The sequence below is a fragment of the Copidosoma floridanum genome, unplaced genomic scaffold, assembly GCF_036245765.1.
Source record: "Copidosoma floridanum isolate Cflo_tuat_1 unplaced genomic scaffold, Cflo_Japanese_pri ptg000013l, whole genome shotgun sequence".
Lineage (NCBI taxonomy): Eukaryota > Metazoa > Arthropoda > Insecta > Hymenoptera > Encyrtidae > Copidosoma > Copidosoma floridanum.
Window position 1 is genome coordinate 35,054,685 of NW_028321890.1, and position 19,945 is coordinate 35,074,629.

The 19,945-nt window shown below is 37.7% G+C and overlaps 4 protein-coding genes across 7 annotated transcripts; 2 read left to right on the forward strand and 2 right to left on the reverse strand.

Moving 5' to 3' along the window:
• The first annotated feature begins 21 nt into the window (after positions 1-21).
• Positions 22-1,300, forward strand: LOC106646815 (uncharacterized). The gene is made up of 4 exons (XM_014362956.2): positions 22-183; positions 252-492; positions 768-945; positions 1,053-1,300. Exons 1-4 carry the CDS (start codon positions 22-24, stop codon positions 1,210-1,212), a joined length of 741 nt encoding a protein of 246 aa, XP_014218442.2. The 3' UTR covers positions 1,213-1,300.
• On the reverse strand, positions 586-5,652 carry LOC106646814 (L-asparaginase). 2 transcript variants are annotated; one of them, XM_089591485.1, is made up of 10 exons: positions 5,575-5,652; positions 5,020-5,113; positions 4,626-4,880; positions 4,439-4,550; positions 4,262-4,376; positions 3,856-4,192; positions 3,465-3,776; positions 3,089-3,393; positions 2,833-3,006; positions 586-2,739 (listed from the first exon to the last, which is right to left on the reverse strand). In XM_089591485.1, the coding sequence occupies exons 3-10, from the start codon at positions 4,867-4,869 to the stop codon at positions 2,416-2,418; spliced, it is 1,923 nt and encodes a 640-aa protein (XP_089447611.1). In that variant the 5' UTR covers positions 4,870-4,880; positions 5,020-5,113; positions 5,575-5,652; the 3' UTR covers positions 586-2,415. The 2 variants fall into 2 exon arrangements, with proteins under 2 accessions (XP_089447611.1, XP_014218441.2); XM_014362955.2 differs by having other exon boundaries at positions 5,020-5,132.
• Positions 5,653-7,775: 2,123 nt separating this feature from the next.
• On the forward strand, positions 7,776-17,683 carry htk (AT-rich interaction domain hat-trick). Of its 3 annotated transcripts, XM_014363124.2 has the most exons (9): positions 7,776-8,278; positions 8,910-9,343; positions 9,426-9,677; positions 9,761-9,965; positions 10,074-10,604; positions 10,709-12,241; positions 12,552-16,137; positions 16,211-16,351; positions 16,438-17,683. In XM_014363124.2, exons 1-9 carry the CDS (start codon positions 8,267-8,269, stop codon positions 16,473-16,475), a joined length of 6,732 nt encoding a protein of 2,243 aa, XP_014218610.2. In that variant the 5' UTR covers positions 7,776-8,266; the 3' UTR covers positions 16,476-17,683. The 3 variants fall into 3 exon arrangements, with proteins under 3 accessions (XP_014218610.2, XP_014218608.2, XP_089447817.1); XM_014363122.2 differs by having other exon boundaries at positions 7,776-9,343; XM_089591691.1 differs by having other exon boundaries at positions 7,776-9,328.
• Positions 17,684-17,739: 56 nt separating this feature from the next.
• On the reverse strand, positions 17,740-19,226 carry LOC106646858 (uncharacterized). Its single transcript, XM_014363012.2, has 2 exons — positions 18,929-19,226; positions 17,740-18,663 (listed from the first exon to the last, which is right to left on the reverse strand). Exons 1-2 carry the CDS (start codon positions 19,070-19,072, stop codon positions 18,481-18,483), a joined length of 327 nt encoding a protein of 108 aa, XP_014218498.1. The 5' UTR covers positions 19,073-19,226; the 3' UTR covers positions 17,740-18,480.
• Positions 19,227-19,945: the final 719 nt, after the last annotated feature.

The window sequence follows — 19,945 nt, forward strand, 5'->3', positions numbered from 1 at the left end:
CATTTGTAAAAACGGCCCGAAATGGCACGCAAGAGCTTTTTACTGCTGTCAGCGTTGTTCTGCACCACGGGGCATTTATACTTTGGCGATGCGAACGAGCAGATAGCCAGTAATGTTTCGAGATCAGGATTCAAGCGGCAATCTCGCTTTCTGTCCATAAAACCACACGATGGAAGCGTCGAGGTAAGTTTTTTCCGTTTCAAACAGAAAAAGAGCATTCAATCATATGTGTGCCATTGTGGGGCACTTAGGTGAATTTGGACCTGGTGGTCCCGTTCCTGTCCCTGCCGCTGAATCAAAAATCGAGACAGCCCGGGGCTCCAGTGTCACCCATAAACATCAACCCCAAGGGACTGGCGATTTTCGGCACCCTCTTGGTCGTTACCGCGGTTGTTGTGCCCTTGTTTGCAAAAAATGGCCCGGACGTGGATGACCCAACCGAGAGCCTTTCCTACTACCAGCATCATCGCCCTTACGGCAAGGAGCACAAAAGTAAGGAAAATAAATCACAGTTTTGTTTTTCACACATATCAATATACATATATACATTTTTTATTTGTCACATATTGCACGTGTATACATGTATTTTTAACCATCAGACATTTACTATTCATAACGCGCTTCGGTGTTTACATTGTAATAAGTTTAGAATCACATTATTGTGTTTCGCGAGTAAATGTAATCTCTCTAGACTAGATACTATAAAATCAAAGTATCATCTTTGACTTTGTTGTCTACATGATGCAAATATAATTAATATAACGCAGGAAGAGACAGAGCAGGTTTGGATTTTTGGAGCATTGACGAGTCGTTGATGAACGAAATGTTGTCCCGCGAGGGACCCGTGACCCCGTGCGTACAGCTTATCGTGTGCTCGGCGGTGGCTGTTGCGAGGCATTCGGACAATCAGTCGAGCGCCGATAAGATTATCGATGGTTTGTCCAGGTAAACTATAGATTTTTCTCTTTGCTTTCTTTGATAATATATTGGCACTTGGCGATTATTGTACGGGTATTTGTACTATTTGTTCATTTCTTTTAACTTGACTTCAGTCACAGTTGGTTCGAGCAAGTTACCAATGGAACCTCCATAGAGGAAGCGATTTCGATGGGTCGCAAAGTCTCGGAAACAGAAGAGTGCAACGTTGCTTACAAAAATTGCGCTTTGAATCGACAAATCGTCAATAATTTGTTGAAACTTGTCGGCTTGTAACAAAAAAAAAATTATAATATTTTTACGAGACAAGTATACGTTTGTTGCAGTATGTTGTTACTTATAAGTATTTTAATTGAAAATATTAACTACCGGCAAACAAAATAATATATAAACACTTGTCATTTGGCCTGAATAACTGACAGCTAGTCGTGCAGCTGATTTTTCATGTATTTCAACTTCGAGTAATTCATTTCTTTTATTTTTACATGGTAATTACTACGGAAAAAAACTAATTCCTTAATTTGCTAATTTTCGTATGGTGATTGCATTATTGTGGAATTTAAAAAAAGTAACGCACGCACGGGTACAAGGGTTAGTCTTTGGTAGTCTTACTCTCGATTTTTAAATGCGCAACTGCTTTGGTCCTTTTTTCAAGTACAAATCGACATAGGAAGACGTGATATTGTATATGTAATAACATATAACTAAGGGATACAAGAATAAGTACTACGTTTTTTAAATTATGTTTTTTGTCAGGACTGCTGTTATCGATACTTTTGTGGAAGCAAAAAATATAATTTAGAGTTCACTCATAATTCTAATCATAGAATTAGTGATCTGAGTTTTTATTATACTGTTACATTATGTTCATTACGTTATTACGTTTAGTATTCATCTCTTGTGTTATTTTAACAATGTTCCATAATACGACAATTACAGTTTTTTGGTAATTAGTAAAAATGTATTTTTTTGCTTAGGTCACATTGTTTGACATTTTTTGACAGTTATGCTCTGTATAATATGGTTATTACTTGTTCTAAGCACTCGTTATTATTAAATAATGTTTTCTTTTCACCTATTTATCAAGTCTTTACATTCACTTTTTACAAATATACATGTAAATTATTATTTTACTTTAAACACTAACAGACAAGTGTAAAAAGTAATTTTTTTAAATAAAATTTTTAAACTGACTACCTATATAACTACCAGATCCAAGACCAAATTAAAACATTTCAGCCTTTCATCAGAAGATTGAATTATTATATTTTACGTATACATTAACTTCAACGGTTTCTAATAAATAAGATTATTTTTATGATTCATCTAAACATCTTATGTATTTGTATAACAAATAAGAAAGTTGGTAAAAACTACTCTCTCTTTTCAAAATGCAGTCAAATCTTCGTTCAAAGTAAGTAGTTTTTATACCATATCGTGAATAATCCAAGAAATATCTAGCCAGATAGGTACTAACTTTCAAACCTTCATGTAGTCAGCGATGAGTTTTTTGACTTCTGGTTTTTGAGCAACGTCCAGGGCTGTTTGTTTGAGCATGTCACTTGCTTGTGGATCAGCACCATGTTCTAAGAGAAGCTGCACGACGGTAGTATACCCGTGTAGCGCAGCCACGTACAAAGCCGTTCTGCCCGATACATCTGGCTGAGAGAGATCGGCGCCAGCTATGTGATACGAGACCAGGCGCTTCTCGTTACCTACGGCTGCTGCTGCACACAAACGCTCACCAATTTTTGATCCACGTTCGTGCAAATGAGCACCACACTGGCGTAATAACTTTATCATCTACGAAAACAAAACAATTTTTTTTCCAAAAATTGTACTCTTTGTAAGCGTGACTTGAAACTCGTTGCAATCATAGCTTAATAATAATAATACCTCGTGATAATCGTGTTCTATGGCGTCCGTCAACGGTGTGCGATTAAATCGATCTTTAATGTGAACATTAGCTCCCATCTTCAAGAGATAACGAACAACTGAGATATCGCCTTCGCAGCAAGCAACGTGCAAGGCTGTTCTGTTATCGGCATTTGTTTGCGATATATCTGCTCCCTAGAAACAAAAAACTGAATTTTAGAGACTTTGTTTGCATATCCGACATATTTAAGTGTATATAAAAAAGAAAAAAACTCACATATCCTTTTAGTGACGTGAGTTTTGAGATATCTTTGGCCATAACTGCAGCGTTCATCATAGCGGGAAAAAGAATGGAGCCCAGCTCTTTGAACTCGGCCGGTGAGCTTATTCGCAACGATCGTCCAACAGCATCGACTAAATCCCAATCTTGAAGAGCAATCGATCTGCCAGCAGTCAATTCGCCTCGTAGACTCGTTTCCATCATTGAGCGCTTTGTCTTCGTGTCCCATTCTGACTTGGACAGTATGTAAGAGAGCTTTGTAAGAGCTGCCTCTGGAGTCATGTCGAAACCCGATATCACTCCTATAGAATGGAAAACATGAGATATGTATACTGAAAATTTTTATCTCAGCAATTTACGTCTCAATACTTACCAGCATATTCTAATATTGTGCCTGCCTCGTACATTGATAATACGCTACCTTCCACGCACTGAGTGATGTTTACAATAATCACTCCTCGGTCTGCTGCTGATTTAAACTCTTCTATTATATCCTGTCGATTCGACGGTACGTTACCTGCACCGTAAGTTTGCAAAACTACACCCTCCAGATTCGAACAAAAAGCTCTTATCAGTTCGGCGGTAATACTGGGAAATAGGCGCAATAAACCAACATTTTTATTTAACGTTGTATGCACGTGAAATTTTTCTAAGATGCACGTTCGGAAAATCGAGCGATAATCCACTGAAAAGATTTATCGAAGAAATTAGAAAAAAAAAAATTTTAATACTATTATGTGCTATTAATGAAAAAAAAACATTACCATCTATCTTTACACCAGCAGTTGCAAGAGGTGCAGCATTGGGTGAATGAAAAGCATCAAATGCGGTGACGGACGACTTTGTTGTGCGATTTCCTCTCATCAGACGGCATCCAAAAAAAATACAGACTTCAGGAATATTATAATTGGCTGCGATGACGAGGGACGTTACAAAATTATCAAGACCGTCGCTTCTAGTATCAAAAATTGGCACTTGTGAACCAGTCAACACAACGATTTTTCCCAGTGCCTCGAGCATAAAGGACAGTGCTGAAGCTGTGTAGCTTAATGTGTCAGTGCCATGTAAAATAACAAAACCATCAAAGTGTTCGTAAGATTCCTAAAGAAATAACGGAACATTGATTGAAAAAAAAGTTGATTGTTAGTACTAATAAGAAATTATTTTTACCTTCACATCACATGCTATTTTTATCCAATCATCCATTCTCATGTTACTAGAATCACATAGAGGTGAATATTCTTGAACATCGTAAATTATTCTTCTTGAGTCAGTGTCAGTCATTCTGAAAACGACATTTAACAAATGTTTAATTTGGTCAATCAATTTTTTTTTTTAAATACATACGGTAACACAAGAGGCCCCATTGGTCCAAATCTTGCTTCAGCATACTGTTTGTCGTGTAAATTAGGGTATTTCCTGAGAGTTTTAACAAAAGCATTGGCTATGGGTACCAGGGCTTTAAAACACATACATATATATGTTACAGACTTTGTGATGAAGATAGACAGTTTTTAATTGTATTTTACAATACCTCCATCTTTATTTCTGACCATCCCAATAGTTCCTCCAGTGTACAAGACAAGTACTTTGCCTTCAGGCTTAGTTTCTTGAGAAAATGCTCCTGAAGATAAATTTTTCCTCATACTAATCTTATTCTCTGATTTATCTAGCACGTGATTTGTTAAGTTTATGTGATCGAATTCATGAAACGATTTTCCATTACTGGAAGGAGACAAACTTGCACCAATCTTGTCAATTACACCTGAGTCGCTCATTGTGTAAATCTCTGCAAATTGAATAGTTTAAAGGAGAGAAATTATTTTAAATCATCACTGTATTTTTAAATTAGTAATGTGAGTGTAAAGTCATCACCATGACAGACAAACAAAAAAAAGCTCAATATGTACAGAAACATCTTATCTTACTTGACTTTGAGAGAGCTAAACTTGACACAAATGCACTAGAATCCAGTCATTCGTCTGTTGATGAATGTCAATACCGCACAATGGTTTTGCTGTCCTGCACAGTTGTACACCATCTAATAAGTGAAGATGTTAAATACTTACATAAAATATAAGATTGAACTGTTTCGCTAATGACAGATGACACTCTTGTTTTGCAGACTTGACCGACTGACCTTTCTTCATTAATCGACAGTTTTGCAATAAACACACTGCATCGATGTGCAAAATTGTTCCCTTATATACACACATTCACTCCTAGCAAAACTACATTTTTTTTGTTTCTACAATTGTGACTTGAAAACTCATTTTACAAGGCATTCCTAACTTTTTTTTTTTTTTTTTTTATCATCCTTATTTGACATTGCAAGTCGCAAGTCTTATTAATCAACATGAATTAAATTTCAACACATGTAAGTACGCCGCAGTAGTTACACACGACTCTCGATCTCGACTCAATCAAAAAAAAGAGAAAAAGTGCTCAATGCGGAAATATACTTATACATCTACTATACTTACCTCATGCAGTTATTTAAAAATGAAGTGCACGTGCGCAAATTTTTATCTTTCTCACATAAGATCGATAAAAATAAAAGAGATAAGGTACTTGGTAAAGAGGTTATATATGTATATATATTTTATTGCACTCTTTGATTTACAAGTTTAGGTAAATAGGTAAATGAGTTCACCGTTAGTATCGCTACGCCAAACTGTTCGGAGTTTTCGGAGTCCGGAGTTTCGGAGCGCTCTAGCTCTCAGGACCATATAAACATAGATATAGATGGGTTATTTCACAAAAAATGCGAGATATATGGGGCATAAGTAAAATGAGATTTTCATAATTCAGTGTTTAGTATATTTTTTTTTTTTATTATTTTTTCCATGTTATGAAAAAGGGTGAAACAAAATTGGAAACTTTATTGGACCCAGCTCTATTGTCTTGCATTTTTCAAAAACCCGTTAATTTAAATGGGATTTTAAAAGTATTTGCGGGAACGACAGGTCTGTGGCAATTTTGAAGTTCCAAATGGGAATTTCGCAAGTAAATTAGCTTAATTTGACTCATCAGCTCACGAAGCGCATACAGTTCAAAAAACCATCAAGATTACTTTGGTGCATTTTACGATAATGACCGCTTGTTTTACGCTTCGTAAGTCCGGATGCGACTAGCCGCATTGAATCATTTAATTGTCTCTCGGACAATTCAAAAGTGACAAAGATCTCGATCGGCTTCGCATATAATATAAAAACGTCCCGTGCTATTTCAAACGTTTTTATTCCAATGTTCTTAACTGCACAAAGGTGCTTGACTAGAAAATGAAACGTTTAAATGCTTATTCGCATAAATAATTTAATCTGACGTTTATTAAACGTATAGACTTCATGGAATATTGCGGTTTTCGTGAAATGATTTAGATGTAAATTTCAATAGGAGAAATACTTAAGTGTATGTTTGGTTTCGGAATTCGGAGCTAACGAACAAAAATCGTGCGTTATATCAATCAAACAGGAATATATTATATTATCATATACTTATGCGTTATTGAATCAAGCGATTCGGCAATTTCAACTTAGTGATTGATTAATTAAAATCAACATTAATAATTGTATAAACACGTCTTTAGTTTACCTCATCATTGCAAAAAAATAATTTTTTTGTTCGAGTTGAAAGAGAGAGCCAATCATTCTCATTCCAACTTCCAACCGGCTGAATCATGCTGCAGTTTTAACTTTTGTACACATTCTCATTTGTGTGTCTATATTTGGACTGTAACACGAAACATACATTTATTTCATTGCTTAAAATTTTTATGTATAAAACGTTGTTAAATGGTAAAAAAATTGATTTCTTTATTGTTATTTTCATTATTCAAAATTGTTAATTAATTCTTATAATGAGAAAGGAAGTGTACCTGAAGATTTGCATTCGCTTTTATACTGACACAAAAGAGGATGTAATTAAAGATGTAAAATTTTGCAATAAATTACTAGCTATATTGGTGGGGATGCCCTCTAGTTACACCTTAAACGCGGTTATATATTGACCAACATGAAATCCGGGCACTTGCGAGAAGGTCCTGTTGAATGGTTAGACACCTAGCGGATGGTTGGAGAAGGACGGAGAGCCGAAGTGTACATGTGTGTGAGAGGGTCCCCACAAATGTTGAAAATGAGACGTTGCCGAATCATCGGCTGAGTTTTACTTCTCCCGCTAAAAAGTGTAATTGCTATTTGATTTCACGAAATACGATCGAATATACTAAAACTTATTTGAGATTTGATGAATACACATTTATAGACCCTTGACGACATTTTGGAAAATCGAATGATATTCAACTACGAATCAAGTATGAATCAAAATAAATATCTTAAAAAATATGCTTAAAAACGAAGAAATCGTGAAATCCAAAGTCTGATTTTCAATTTGATTTCTAACTTGATTTTTAGGTAATTGTTCTTAAGTAGAAATAGATCCTGCGAGAATTTGAAAAGTTGTTAACGTTAGTCGTTAACTTGTTACTCGTTACTCGTAAGGTACAGAGGGACGGGGGACGCTCGAGGTCTCGAGTGCAGAAACTGCAGGCAACGTGGCAACGTCGCGTCAGTTTGTCTCTCTCCAACATCCGTTTTTATATCATTTTCGTATCGTCGCAATAAAAAAAAAAAAAAAAAAAAATAGGAGATGGACTAGTATGACCTGTATGACTATGTGTGTGAAAGTGTGATGGAGGAGACGCACAAGTGTGCGGCACAACAATATACAAAAGAGAGAAAGAGAGGGCATCACGCGCAAAAAAGAACAATTTTACCATTTTACGCTAGAACGTACCTAAATATTTCGTATCAAGTTATCAACCGCCTCAGCGTCTTGCTCCAAACTCCGAAAAAGGCGGACAGGCACATCAGACGCTCTGCATCATCACTATCATCAGTATATGTAAAAAAAAAATTCAGTTTGTGTCTTCATCGTTTCGCGTCGCAGCGAGGGACCGACCAACGTGGTGATTCAAAGTGATATTTACGGGAAAAAAATCTGTTGCGAATTGTTGCATACTTAGTATCCTCAAAAAGCCACAGAAGCAGCAGCAAAAAAGCATCGATATTGGGCCATCTGCTGGTATGCAGTGTCCACAGTTCAGAATTGGAGAAGACAAACAGCTGCTGAAGCAAGCTATGTGGAGAATTACCGAGCACTAGGAAGCGAAGGAAGATGTCGGTCACGGTAAGCAAACCAGAAAGCACCAGCTTAGCCTACAGCGACAGGCTGTGGCCCGTCGGCGTCGTCGTCCTCTTCTACGCAACTCCTTTTCCTTCGCGGGAACAACAGCAGATGTGAGAACGACAGACAGAGAGATAGATATTGTATTTATGCACAAACAAACAAACAAGAACCTCTCTCTCTCATTCTCTCTGTGCCTCTATATTATATGTACACTGTATAATATATATTTTTTTGTGTTGTGTGTGTGTTTTTATTTTTGTTCTGGTGCTCGTTGAAATTCAAGGTGGAAATTCCAAATTGCCCAGATACTTGTACCGAGCACTTTTGAGTGAAAACCTTGCCATCCCCAACACATCCATGCCGCATAGCATGCTCCTTTTTGTATAGAAAAACACAGAGAGACTGCTTTCATACATCTTACCTGATCATTATGGCCAAGTGTTTTACTCTTGTACTGTCAGTGTGGATCGAGTGCCTACTTACATATTAGCAATTCACGGTGGTGTGTGTACTCTGGACAGACGCTCCTGCTGTTTCCCTGACCGTGTATATTTTGTAAAAATAGCTCCCCAGCCAGAGAGACCAGTGCGTACACTATTATTGAGGAGTCATGTCTTGTAATGTTTTACAGGGGGATGATCCACCCTACCTATCAGTGGGCACGGAAGTCAGTGCCAAGTACAAAGGTGCCTTTTGCGAGGCCAAAATTAAAAAAGTCCAACGATGTATCAAGTGCAGAGTGACTTACAAGCAAGGCTTGGGCACAGCCACTATAACGGATGATCAAATCAAGGGCCAAATTAGAATTGGAGCCCTTATTGAAGCCAAGTACAATGACAGAAAAGACTTTGTTGAGGCGACGATCAACAAAATTCAAGACTGTAGTCAGTACACGGTTGTGTTTGATGATGGTGACATTACCACTCTGAGGAGGTCTGCTTTGTGTTTGAAGAGTGGCCGACACTTTGCTGAAAGCGAGACTTTGGACCAACTCCCTCTCACTCATCCGGAACACTTTGGTTATCCTGTTACTGGCAGGCGTGGCAGGAGGTGCAGGCAAAATCAGTAAGAAAGCCACTTCAAAGGCTTTTCTTTACAAAACAAATTGACACTAGAGAATTTAACCGGTTATAATTTCATTTTTCAGAGATGGAAGTAGTGATGAGGATGACGACGATGGTGCTAGAGGTAGTAATGACTCTGGTTCTGGTTCAGGAGGTAAAGAAGGACCCGAGAGAGAGCCAGAAATTGGAAAAGTCGTTTGTGTCGAACTGAGTAATGATAAAAAGAAAAAGGACAACTGGTTCCCTGGACTCATTGTTTCACCCAATGCTCAGGATACAAACAAAATTAACGTGCATGAAGAATTTCTCGTCAGATCATTCAGAGATTCTAGATTGTGAGTAGTATTGAATTTTTTATCTATAGCTTAACCGATTAATTGCTTATTACTCGTTTATCAACAGACTGTTTTGTTGTTAGTTACACAGTCCCTAAAAAAGAAACAACACAATTTACTAAGGATATGGTAGCTAAAGTGGAACATTCTATTCTCAAAACTGCAGTAGAAAAAGCAATACAATATTTAGACAAAGATGAATTGCCAAATCATTGGGATAGGGATGTCTTATTTGGATATGCAGTAACAAGCGATAACACAGACTCTGAAGAAGGAGATGAATCGCCTGTGAGTTTATTTCTTTAAAAAATTTGTTTCATCCAAGAACAGCAATAAAATTGATATTATTTTGACGCATACAAGATAACTTGTAATAATTATGTAAATAATTTTCAGAGCTCAGACGATGAGCCGCGGGAGGAAAAAGATCATGTTGTTGCTACATTATACAAATTCATGGATGATAGGGGAACACCTATCAACCAGTGTCCAATGATTGGCAATGAAGATATCGATCTCTACAAATTATTTCGTGCTGTTTACAAGCTTGGTGGTTATAATCGTGTGACAAATCAAAATCAATGGAAATCAATCACGAAGCGGCTTGGCTTTCAAGTGCAAAATAATCAGTCGACGCGTAATGCTGTCAAACATTCGTACAAAAGGTACCTGCACTCGTTTGAAGATTTCTATAGAAAATTGGGTTGTACCATGGTCAACCATCCAAGAAGTCGCACGGCTAAGCAGCGACCAGGACGTAGTTTGATTAGAGATCGAGATCGAACGACAACTCCGAATCAAGAACAACCGACTATTAAGATAGAAAAAGAAGAAGAAGAAGAGAAAAAGCCAGCACTGATTCCAGAAGACGAAATAAAAAAAGAAAAAATTAAAAAGGAAATAATACCGAAAGAGGAGGAAGTACAAGTATGCTTAATTTTTTAAACTAGTCTATTAATTTTTATAATTACTAAAAACAATGTACAGCATGACTCTTATCAACCAATTTTTTTTTTTTTTTTTTTTTTCAGGTAAAAGTTAAGAAAAAAGAAGAACCCGCAGACGAAGATATTAGTGGACAAGAAAGCGATACAAATCTCGATGTGGATGATGAATCTTCTGGTAGTGAAAGATCGCTTAGAAGTATTTCAAGGTTGACGCCGTCGAGTAACGTAAGCGGTAAATCCAAGGTAGCTGTTAAAAACAAAGATGAAACTCTGAAAAAGAAACCGAACGCCGAAAAGAAGAAAACTGATACAAAAAAACTAGAGAAAAAAGACGAGAAAGGCAAAGAGGATGATAGCACAAAGACGAGATCGAGGTCGAAAGATGATGTGAGTAAGGGAAGCAAATCGAGTTCCGAAACTAGAGAAACAAGAGCACCATCTAGAGAATCGGATAAAAAGCTTTCAATAAAGCCTAGGAGGATGACGGACGATGAGCTAAAAAAACGTGGCCGCAAGAAGAAAGACGCTGAGGGGGAAAAAGGAAAAAGTTCTGAAGAACAAACAATGAGCTTTATACCACTTTACAAGGGACCCGTTGACATAGGTGACAAGCTCAATGTGTATTATGGACCAACGCACGAAAAGAAAGTCACATACGAAGCTAAAATCATCGACATATCAAAGGATGGTCCTGAACCTCTGTTATTGGTACATTATACTGGCTGGAATAATAGGTACGATGAATGGATAAAATGTTCAAGGATAGCACATAATTATAGCCAGTCGCAGGGTCGATCAAAGCGCTCCAAAACGACACCCCGTCCGCAAACGCCGAGTGTAAGTTCTACATCCACACCAAAATCGAAAACTGCGCCAAACGCTGGTACCGGTTCTTCACCCGCATCTCAGAACCGTCGTCGTGCTCAAGGTGACACTTCATCAACTGGAAGTGGTTCCAGCATATGCAACAGAGATGCCCGCAAAGATGAGAGAGAAGTTACGCCGACAACGCGATCTATGACGCCGTCGCCATTGATTTCAAACGTTTTGCGAACAAAAAGTCCAGCGTCGACAGCAAGCAATCGGTCGACTCGTGCGACACGTAATGCTGATTCCGCGTCTTCGAGTGATTTGAGTCGACGCCCGAGGCGATCGTCGGGTCACACAGACACTATCGCCGCCGAAGAGACGGAGAGCGATGAGACAGACTCGCTTGAGTCTGATGCTAGTATTTCAACTCAAATAACATCGCGGTCTCGAGTGAGGGGGGTCCAGGAGAAGAGAAATCGTAGGGAAGCAAGGAGACGAGCAGAAAGCCGCATGAAAATCGAAGATGTGAGCGATACAGAGGAAAAAGAAATAGAAGAGCCAAGACGTGGACGGAGAATAAGAAAGTCTATTGGAAAAATGCTAGAAATCAAGTCGGAGCCAGAGAGTGACGATGAACAACCCAAGGGTAGAGATTTCGATCTAAACCAAATTAGATCTGAACTTAAAGGTTTCGACAAAGCGGTTAAATTGGAAATAGCGGCTGTTGAACGTGTTGTCGAAGATCAAGAAAGTTCTGTCATCACAAAGCAAGAAAAAAGCGAGCAAGAAAGTATTTTGGATAAAAAGGTAAATGGAAATTCATTAGTTTATCGTTCGCTCCTAATGACGGTTTAAACGTTTTAGATAAGATAACATTTTCCAACATATCCGCTAGAGAACGAATTTTAGTGTGTTTTAAATTTTCTTTATAACCTTTTTAGTTAGCGTGACGTATTTATAATTTGTTCGATTTAATATTAGTACTGTGATACTACGTGGTTTTTAAAAACGTCGAATTCGTTATGACAGCGGACGTGTTTGATAAATGTTTACGTATTATTTTAAAGACAATAGCTAGTGAAATACTAATTCGAGATATTCGTGTTTTGTGATTTAGATTGATCTTGAATCAGAAAAAAAGCGTGAAATTCCAAAAGTAGAGCAGCAGATCGGCACTCCTGTAAAACGTGAAATAGCAAAAGTAGATCCAAGTCAACCCGATAGCACGGAAGACATCTACGAATTCAAAGAACCTGAGCCTTTTGAGTTTGAAGTTCGAAATAAAAGGGATTCGGGAGGCAGCGGTAATTCCACTGATAAAGAAAAAGATAAGGAAAAGGATAAGCCAAAGAGCAAACAGCGACCGTTTGAAGAAGATCTCAAGAGTCCAAAGAAACGAACAAAGCCACCCTTCAACCCCACAAACACAAGCCCAGCTAAAGTTGAGCAAAAGTCGCCGATCGAAAATAATCCTGCTGATCAGACGGCAGATATTAAAAAGAAAGTGCGAAAGATTTTCAAAAAGAACGACGAAACGGAAGAAACTACTGAGACTGAAAACGAAGAAGCCCCACTCATAAGTCTCAGAGAGCCAACCAAATTTTACTGTTCCGCAACTTACAGCAATATGATGGGCTACAGGCGAAAAGGAAACTTTACTGCAAATGCCACGCGTCCTGACGAAAACTCGACTGATGAAAGTACTTCTGCGGCCGATAGCATAATCGAAAGAGTTGCAACAGGGGATGACAGTGTCAAAAATCCGAAAAAACGACAGCCAAAGACTTTTGGTAGCGCCGCTGCTGCTGCTGCTGTAACCAAAGCTAATGAGATCAAGCGCGAAATTTCCCCTATGGACAGTGCTGAAGCCAAAAAGAAAGCCCGTAAGGTCTTTGGAAAAATACCCGATGACGCAGGTGATAACGACGAAGAAGATGACTCTAACAAAGAACTCGCAAAGTTCTTCCCGAACTTGAGCGGCACAAAAGCGCCTCGCAAGGACGTACTTGCGAACAAAGCTTCAGTCGAGACTGATAATACGGATGAGAGTGTGAATCCCAAGAGACCCGTTGAGGATGATTCGGTAAAGGGTGTGAAAAAAAGGCAAAAGATCGTAGGGACTGTAGCGACCAAAATCGACGCGAATTTTGCGGAAACGCCTGATGCTAAAAAAAGAGTCGTCCGAAAAGTTACTAATAAAAAGTTAGGAGATGCTGACAGCGTTGGCAACGAAAGTGACGAATCGGAGGAGCCAGTACGTGACCACGTTAAGTACTTTTCCCATTACTCCGGTCCCAAGGGTAAGGCGGGATCTTTGGCCACAGAAATAGAAAGTGCACAAGATAAGCACGCTGTTCCTAAAGCAGACGCACAAGTGACGGAGCCACCTAAGGCGTTTGTACTTTCTAGTAGTGTCCAATCTAACGTTTCCAAAGACGATGGCAAATCTAAACTTGTGGAGCCAACGGCACCTGTAACGACACCCTCAGGAACTGACAGCAAACAAGGCCCTTCAGTGGTAGAAAAAAAGCGAGTCGGCGACGTAAACACGCCGATTAAAACGGAAACCAAAACAGAAATAAAGTCTTTGGATTTTACACCAATCGTTCCACAATTGTTAACAGTGCCAGCACCTCTTAGCGCCCGATTGCCAGCGACAGCGAGTATCGAAGAAAAATTGTCTGCAGCTGCGGTATTCCGAAGTAAGATGAAGGACGCGAAAAGGGACGACGATGCAGAAATTTTACCTAGGAAGTCGTTCAAAGACGTTATGAAAAAGACTGATACGTTATCCGCGAAAAAGGCCCAGAAGGAGAAGGAAGAGAGTAAAGTTAAATACGAACCACCAGAGAAAAAGAAGCAGCAGACTAACATGGAACAGGTAGTTGTCAACAAAGACCCTCTTACTGAGATCGAGGTGCGAAAAGATCCTCTGTTGGAAGTTATAAAGACAAAGGACGACGATTTGCTCAAGATTAAAAAAGATTTCGAACCCAAAACTAGCCTAACGTCAGTAATACCTATAATCACGAAAACATATGGGAATCAGAGGAAAGAACCTCTTCGTAAGCCAGAAGAGGTCTGGAAGAAAGCTGCAGCTATGGTTGCCTCAAGCATAGCGAGCAACGAAGGGGTCTCTAGCAGTTCGTCAACCATCGAATCTACAAAGGATTACTCTTCTGCGCGCAAAGAGGCAATTGCGAACAAAATAAAATCCACCATCGACCGTGATTCCATGGACTCAACTGACAGTAGTGATTCTGAGAGACGTCTGACGATTATCGACAATGAAGACTTTACGGACGATAAAGGTAATGAGTCTAGTCCTGATACCATGAGAACAAAGGCGACTGTGATATCAGCTCCCAGAAATCAATTTAACAATATGTCGTTGCAACAAGAAATAAAAAATGTAATTTGTAATATCGAAGCACCTCAGCAACAAGTCATTGGTATTATTGGCAATTCCGTTATACAAGGTAAGAGTACAAAAACCGAGGAAGACGGTGAAAATCTCAACTCTTTGCTGTGCGAAGAGGAAATTCCTGGATCGCCTACACCGGGTGGCGAGGCAGTTGAGCAGGAGCAACGGTCGACAACTATGCAGAACCTGGCCAAGAGTGATATTGGAAGCAAAGTTGCCGTTGCTTTCGTTGCTGCTCAGTTACCATTGAGTACGGTTCCACCCCCTACTCAACTATCGAACTGCACCCTAGTGACAACAATGAGTGGGGGTATGCCAGTACCGCAGAATTCGAGGCACATTGTTCCAGTTCCCATGTCCATTCAACATTTGAACCTTCAGTCTATACGTCAGACGCTAATTCAGCCGCAATTGCAACCACCGCAACAGTCGATGCCACCACAGATGCACCAGTCGCATCATCCACACCACAATTTGCAGCAGCAGCAGCAGCAGCAGCAACAACAACAACAACAACAACAGCAACATCAGCCAAGTAATCAAGTTCCAATGGCATTACAACAGCGTAGAGAGAGCAACGAAACTAACCCTGCAATGGAAAATACTCCGCCAACGACTCCGGATTCTAGCGTTTCCAATATGTCGAATTCACCGCGCAACGAGAGAACTGGGGGATCGATGCTTTCGTCCTCCGAAGACAACTCCAGCAAGATGCATCGAGACAGCTCCGAGGCCGAGAACGATGGAATCAATAGTAAACCAAGTGGTGGAGGTAGTAGCCGATCCTCGGCAATTGTCAATCCTGAAATGCGTAGTAACGCGATTGCCTCGACCTCGTCCTCCGAACGTGTTACGAAAACACCTCCCAAGCGGATAGTTAATGACAACGATGGTGCGACTTCGCCCAAAAAACGAAAGAAGAGAAAAGATCAGGACATGAGCAGTGGCATGCTGTCTTATACAGGACCAGGAAATTCAATGGCATCGGGTAAAAAGTCACCTAGACAGAGCAGCTTGCGCAACGCTAGACACGGTAGCGACAGCGACGACGATCAAAACGAAAGTCTGAGCTCTATGTATGTGAATAGTAATACAACAATGACGCTGCACTCTAGTAATATGGCAGGAGGAGCAATGACCAACGGAGGTGCGATTTCTTCTACGATGAATCCACCCGTTGCTGCATCTGCTGTTATACATGCGATACCGAATATCGGCTGTCAAAGCTGGAATTGGAGTTACACACCAAAGTCCAAATACCAACTGCTTCCGGAATTAGGTGAGTTATTTTCATTTGTTGAGCGCAACTTGTAAATTATCGATGAATAAAATATAAACGATCGTGTTTACAGATCCAGGTTGGAGTTCTGATGAGAGGATAGAAATTTTGAATAAAAAAATTAGTGAGGCAAGGAAAATTTACGCAGAGGAGCAAGCTAACTTGGCTAAATACGAAAAATGCATGAAGAAAATCAAACGAAAACGAAGAGAAGGTAAACGTAGGGAAAAAAAATGATGGTTTTTTTTTCATAAAAATCAAATGACGATAAATAACAATGACGTCCCTTGGTTGTTTTAGAACAAAGAGCGCTCGAAAGAGCAATGTCAGCTGTTTGATGAGAACGAAAATTATAAAGCTACAGCCTGTGCATGCGTGAGACATTATGACAATTCCTGCAGATTTAACGACGATAACGTGGGTAATCATGTATATAATAAGAATCACGTTATCACTTTTATTCGTTACTCTTACAGCTATTCTTTTTTATAAAACTATTAAGACGTTAATAAACGTGAAAAAAACGTATGACGATCATCAAGCGATTTTTGTCAAACATTTGAATGCTGTTTTATTTTACGTTTGCTTATTTAAAAATTTGATTAAAAAATTAATTTTTATACTTCGGCAAGCACATTTTTTTTATCAAACCAAATGATTTCGTTAAGCAATGAAAAATTCAAAGTATAAATCTCAAACTGTAAATTAATTGTACAAACTATCGTGGCTATATAAATGCGACAAAATACGTGTCTCTGACAGGTAAATGTTTATTATCTTTTCTTACATTTCTAAATCGATGAATTCTAGCAGTATAGTTTTAATTCTTCGTAGTTTTTAACGGGCTTTTTATTTTAAATAGTATATTTGTCAATAACTAAATATTAAGTGTATACGTGTATGTATATACAAATAACAAATATTTATGTGATTCTCAAACACTGTAAAAATAAATTAAATTTTATAAACTATATTTTTTGAAGGGGCCAGTGACTATTTAACAAACTTTGATGCAGTGTCTTTATGAGTTCACTACCTCCAGGATTACTTAGACCTACTATATTCGTGTATATATGTGCAAATTGTATGATTCTCACATTTATACTCGTAGCTTTTCTTGATATCCGAAACATTGTTTAAACAAAGTAAAATGTAAATTTTATGCTCCGATCAGTATTTACACACAAATTAATTTTTTCTGTATTTCAAAATAAAATCCGTTTTGATGCTATAAAATACCATAAGAATTAAAAATAAGAATATAATTTTGTAAATACAGACAATAGACATCAATACAACTAATAGTGCAGTCACCTTAACTCATTTGATTTTTGTTTAAAAAACAATGTACAGTATTTATGTCATCAAATTTGTTTAGGATAATTCATAATCCTCAATTTATAATTAGTGCAACATTTATTTTACCTGCAAAATGTACATGAATAAATATAAAATGAGAAAATAAAATAGGGCTATAAAATATGTGTTAGTAAATAAAATCTTATACAATTAAACCTCGATACGTTCTTCTTCAACCTATATACTCGTGCAATGATGGATGTGTTAATAAAATAAGTTAAATAAAACTATTAATAACTCATGTTTATTTATACAATTTTCTGGCAAAAAGATCGCCAAAGTTTTATATAATAAATTATATCATTTTTTAAATATTTGTTCATAATTCATATAAATCTTTTAAACATACAAAGACTCATTATTATTAGTATTTATATTAATAGATTGTTGTTGTTCACATATAGGTACATGATAAAGAAATATTCCTTATCTCAAAACTACATCGCCACGTAATTATTACGCAATGTTTTAATAACTTGACTTGCTTTTATCCTTGTACAATGAGAATCATTCTTTTTTTACAAAATACTTATAGCAAATAAAGACCATCTAAATGAATATATACTGATGATTAATTTGTCAAAACACTTCATTTTAAACTAAATCAAGTTTGAAGTTAAACTTAAAAAAAAAAAAATGTAATACCCCATATGCTGCAGTAAATAAAATTTTCAAAAAAAATCAATTTGCGATAAAATGTGTTGTATAGTTGGGTTTGATAAATCTGTTAATCAAAAAATTTTTATCTCTGAATAAACAGCGTAATTCCATAATTAAAAAATGCGAAATGAAGCAATAAACAATTTTTTGCAATATAATATTATAACAACATGTTGTACCAATAGATTGGTTTCACGTAAATCTTATCGGCATTTTTAATATATTAATGTTGATGAAATATGACTTAACCTAATGATTAATAACTATCAAACACACTTCACTCCTTCAAAGTCCTAGCAACTGACTCTATCAACATGAAGACAGTCAGGGGGGACTGACTGATCCACTCGTTGAACTAATGGACATAGATGTGTTGGAGGTTGATTTGTTTTCGTTGTTGAGTTTTCGCCTGGCACACATAAACTGCTCCATCAATTCGTGATGTGCTTCTAATTTCTCAATGCAGTGAAGACATGCAGTTTTTGGCAACTGATCATTGGCATTCACCTACAACGTCCATTGTTAAAACGAATAAAATTTAGTTGTAGCTCAAGGATCCTGGGTAAAGTACTCCAGGAGTTTGTTTTGATATTAAAACTACATCATACTTTGAAGTACATTGATAAACAAATAATTTATGTAAATTAAATCCATGGAATAGATAATGGAGAAAATTTTAAGGTAACAAAAAAAAAATAGGCAATAGTTGAAAGAAGAGAAAAGGTAGCAAAAGGGAAAAAAGGGAGCGGAAACAGTAGCAGTTAGTTCTTACAGTTATAGGAAGATAAGTGTTGATTTTCTCAGCAAGTTTCATCCTTTCGCCCTCCTCGCCGTAGATATGGATCACGAATCGATTCATTTTGGAGCAAAGCCTGCATATGAAGCCCGTGATAACAGCTTTGTCAATGCTACCCATTTTTCTTGTTGTTATGGAACTTTGAGCGACAACTATTCGAAGCGCGCTTCTGCAAAATGTACTTTACATATATGCACCTGTCAATATGCCTATCTTTCACATATAAGTAAGTATTAGAAAACAGAACGACGGGTTTGTTTATTGGGGTGGCTAAAACTTCACTCTTTGACTTGTGTTCCGCAAACGCTGTCAGTTGAGGTAAGCCCGCAAACATTGTGTGAGTGCAAGAGAGACACCATGTCATGCTATCTCTGTCGCACTTATGAATGACATTAGGCTTATTCTAACTGACAGTATTTGCGGAACGCAGCCGTCGCAGTCTCCGTGTGTGTGTGTACAAGTGTGCCCCCTAACTGATTAAATGCGAACTTCTGTTGAAGGGAAAAATCATCAGCTGATTCGTGTGTGCGACGCATTTAATTCTGGCATCCAAATTACGGAACGTGTGCAACACTATTTAATTAAAATAAATTAAAATTTCTTGTGTCAATTTGTGCGGAAAATGGTTTAAAGAATCGAGAGATGCGTATGAGGAATTCCATTATATACTCATATCCACATATATATTTTTTTTAAACTGCGGTACTCTCGATCTAAACTATTTTTTCACTCTTTGATCTAAATTCCTTTTACATTACTACTTACACGTATTTTAAGCTCGTAAGCATTTGGTAATTTTGTACTTGGCAAATTTACGTGCATCCATTATTCACACTTCACAGTACACTCCCTTTTCGATAAAATTCTTTGAAACTCGATAATTATTATTATTACAATATTTGTGATATATCGGGCCTACTTAAAGTGCTCATTATCCAAAAATAAAAATTCAATTCATTGATGATTCTTTGATCTGGATTGGGAAAAAAAAGC

What these genes read in the sequence shown, in the direction of transcription:
- LOC106646814 (XM_089591485.1), bottom strand. Translation starts at nt 4,869, where the DNA reads ATGAGCGACTCAGGTGTAATTGACAAGATTGGTGCAAGTTTGTCTCCT. An exon ending in ATGGGGCCTCTTGTGTTACC is followed by an intron (nt 4,377 to 4,438) that starts GTATGTATTTAA and finishes TGTCGTTTTCAG; the next exon opens with AATGACTGACACTGACTCAA. An exon ending in TGCTGGTGTAAAGATAGATG is followed by an intron (nt 3,777 to 3,855) that starts GTAATGTTTTTT and finishes AAATCTTTTCAG; the next exon opens with TGGATTATCGCTCGATTTTC.
- LOC106646858 (XM_014363012.2), bottom strand. Translation starts at nt 19,072, where the DNA reads ATGGGTAGCATTGACAAAGCTGTTATCACGGGCTTCATATGCAGGCTT. An exon ending in ACACTTATCTTCCTATAACT is followed by an intron (nt 18,664 to 18,928) that starts GTAAGAACTAAC and finishes TGGACGTTGTAG; the next exon opens with GTGAATGCCAATGATCAGTT.
- LOC106646815 (XM_014362956.2), top strand. Translation starts at nt 22, where the DNA reads ATGGCACGCAAGAGCTTTTTACTGCTGTCAGCGTTGTTCTGCACCACG. An exon ending in TTACGGCAAGGAGCACAAAA is followed by an intron (nt 493 to 767) that starts GTAAGGAAAATA and finishes AATATAACGCAG; the next exon opens with GAAGAGACAGAGCAGGTTTG. An exon ending in ATTATCGATGGTTTGTCCAG is followed by an intron (nt 946 to 1,052) that starts GTAAACTATAGA and finishes ACTTGACTTCAG; the next exon opens with TCACAGTTGGTTCGAGCAAG.
- htk (XM_014363122.2), top strand. Translation starts at nt 8,889, where the DNA reads ATGTCTTGTAATGTTTTACAGGGGGATGATCCACCCTACCTATCAGTG. An exon ending in TCATTCAGAGATTCTAGATT is followed by an intron (nt 9,678 to 9,760) that starts GTGAGTAGTATT and finishes TTTTGTTGTTAG; the next exon opens with TTACACAGTCCCTAAAAAAG. An exon ending in AAAGTATTTTGGATAAAAAG is followed by an intron (nt 12,242 to 12,551) that starts GTAAATGGAAAT and finishes TTTGTGATTTAG; the next exon opens with ATTGATCTTGAATCAGAAAA.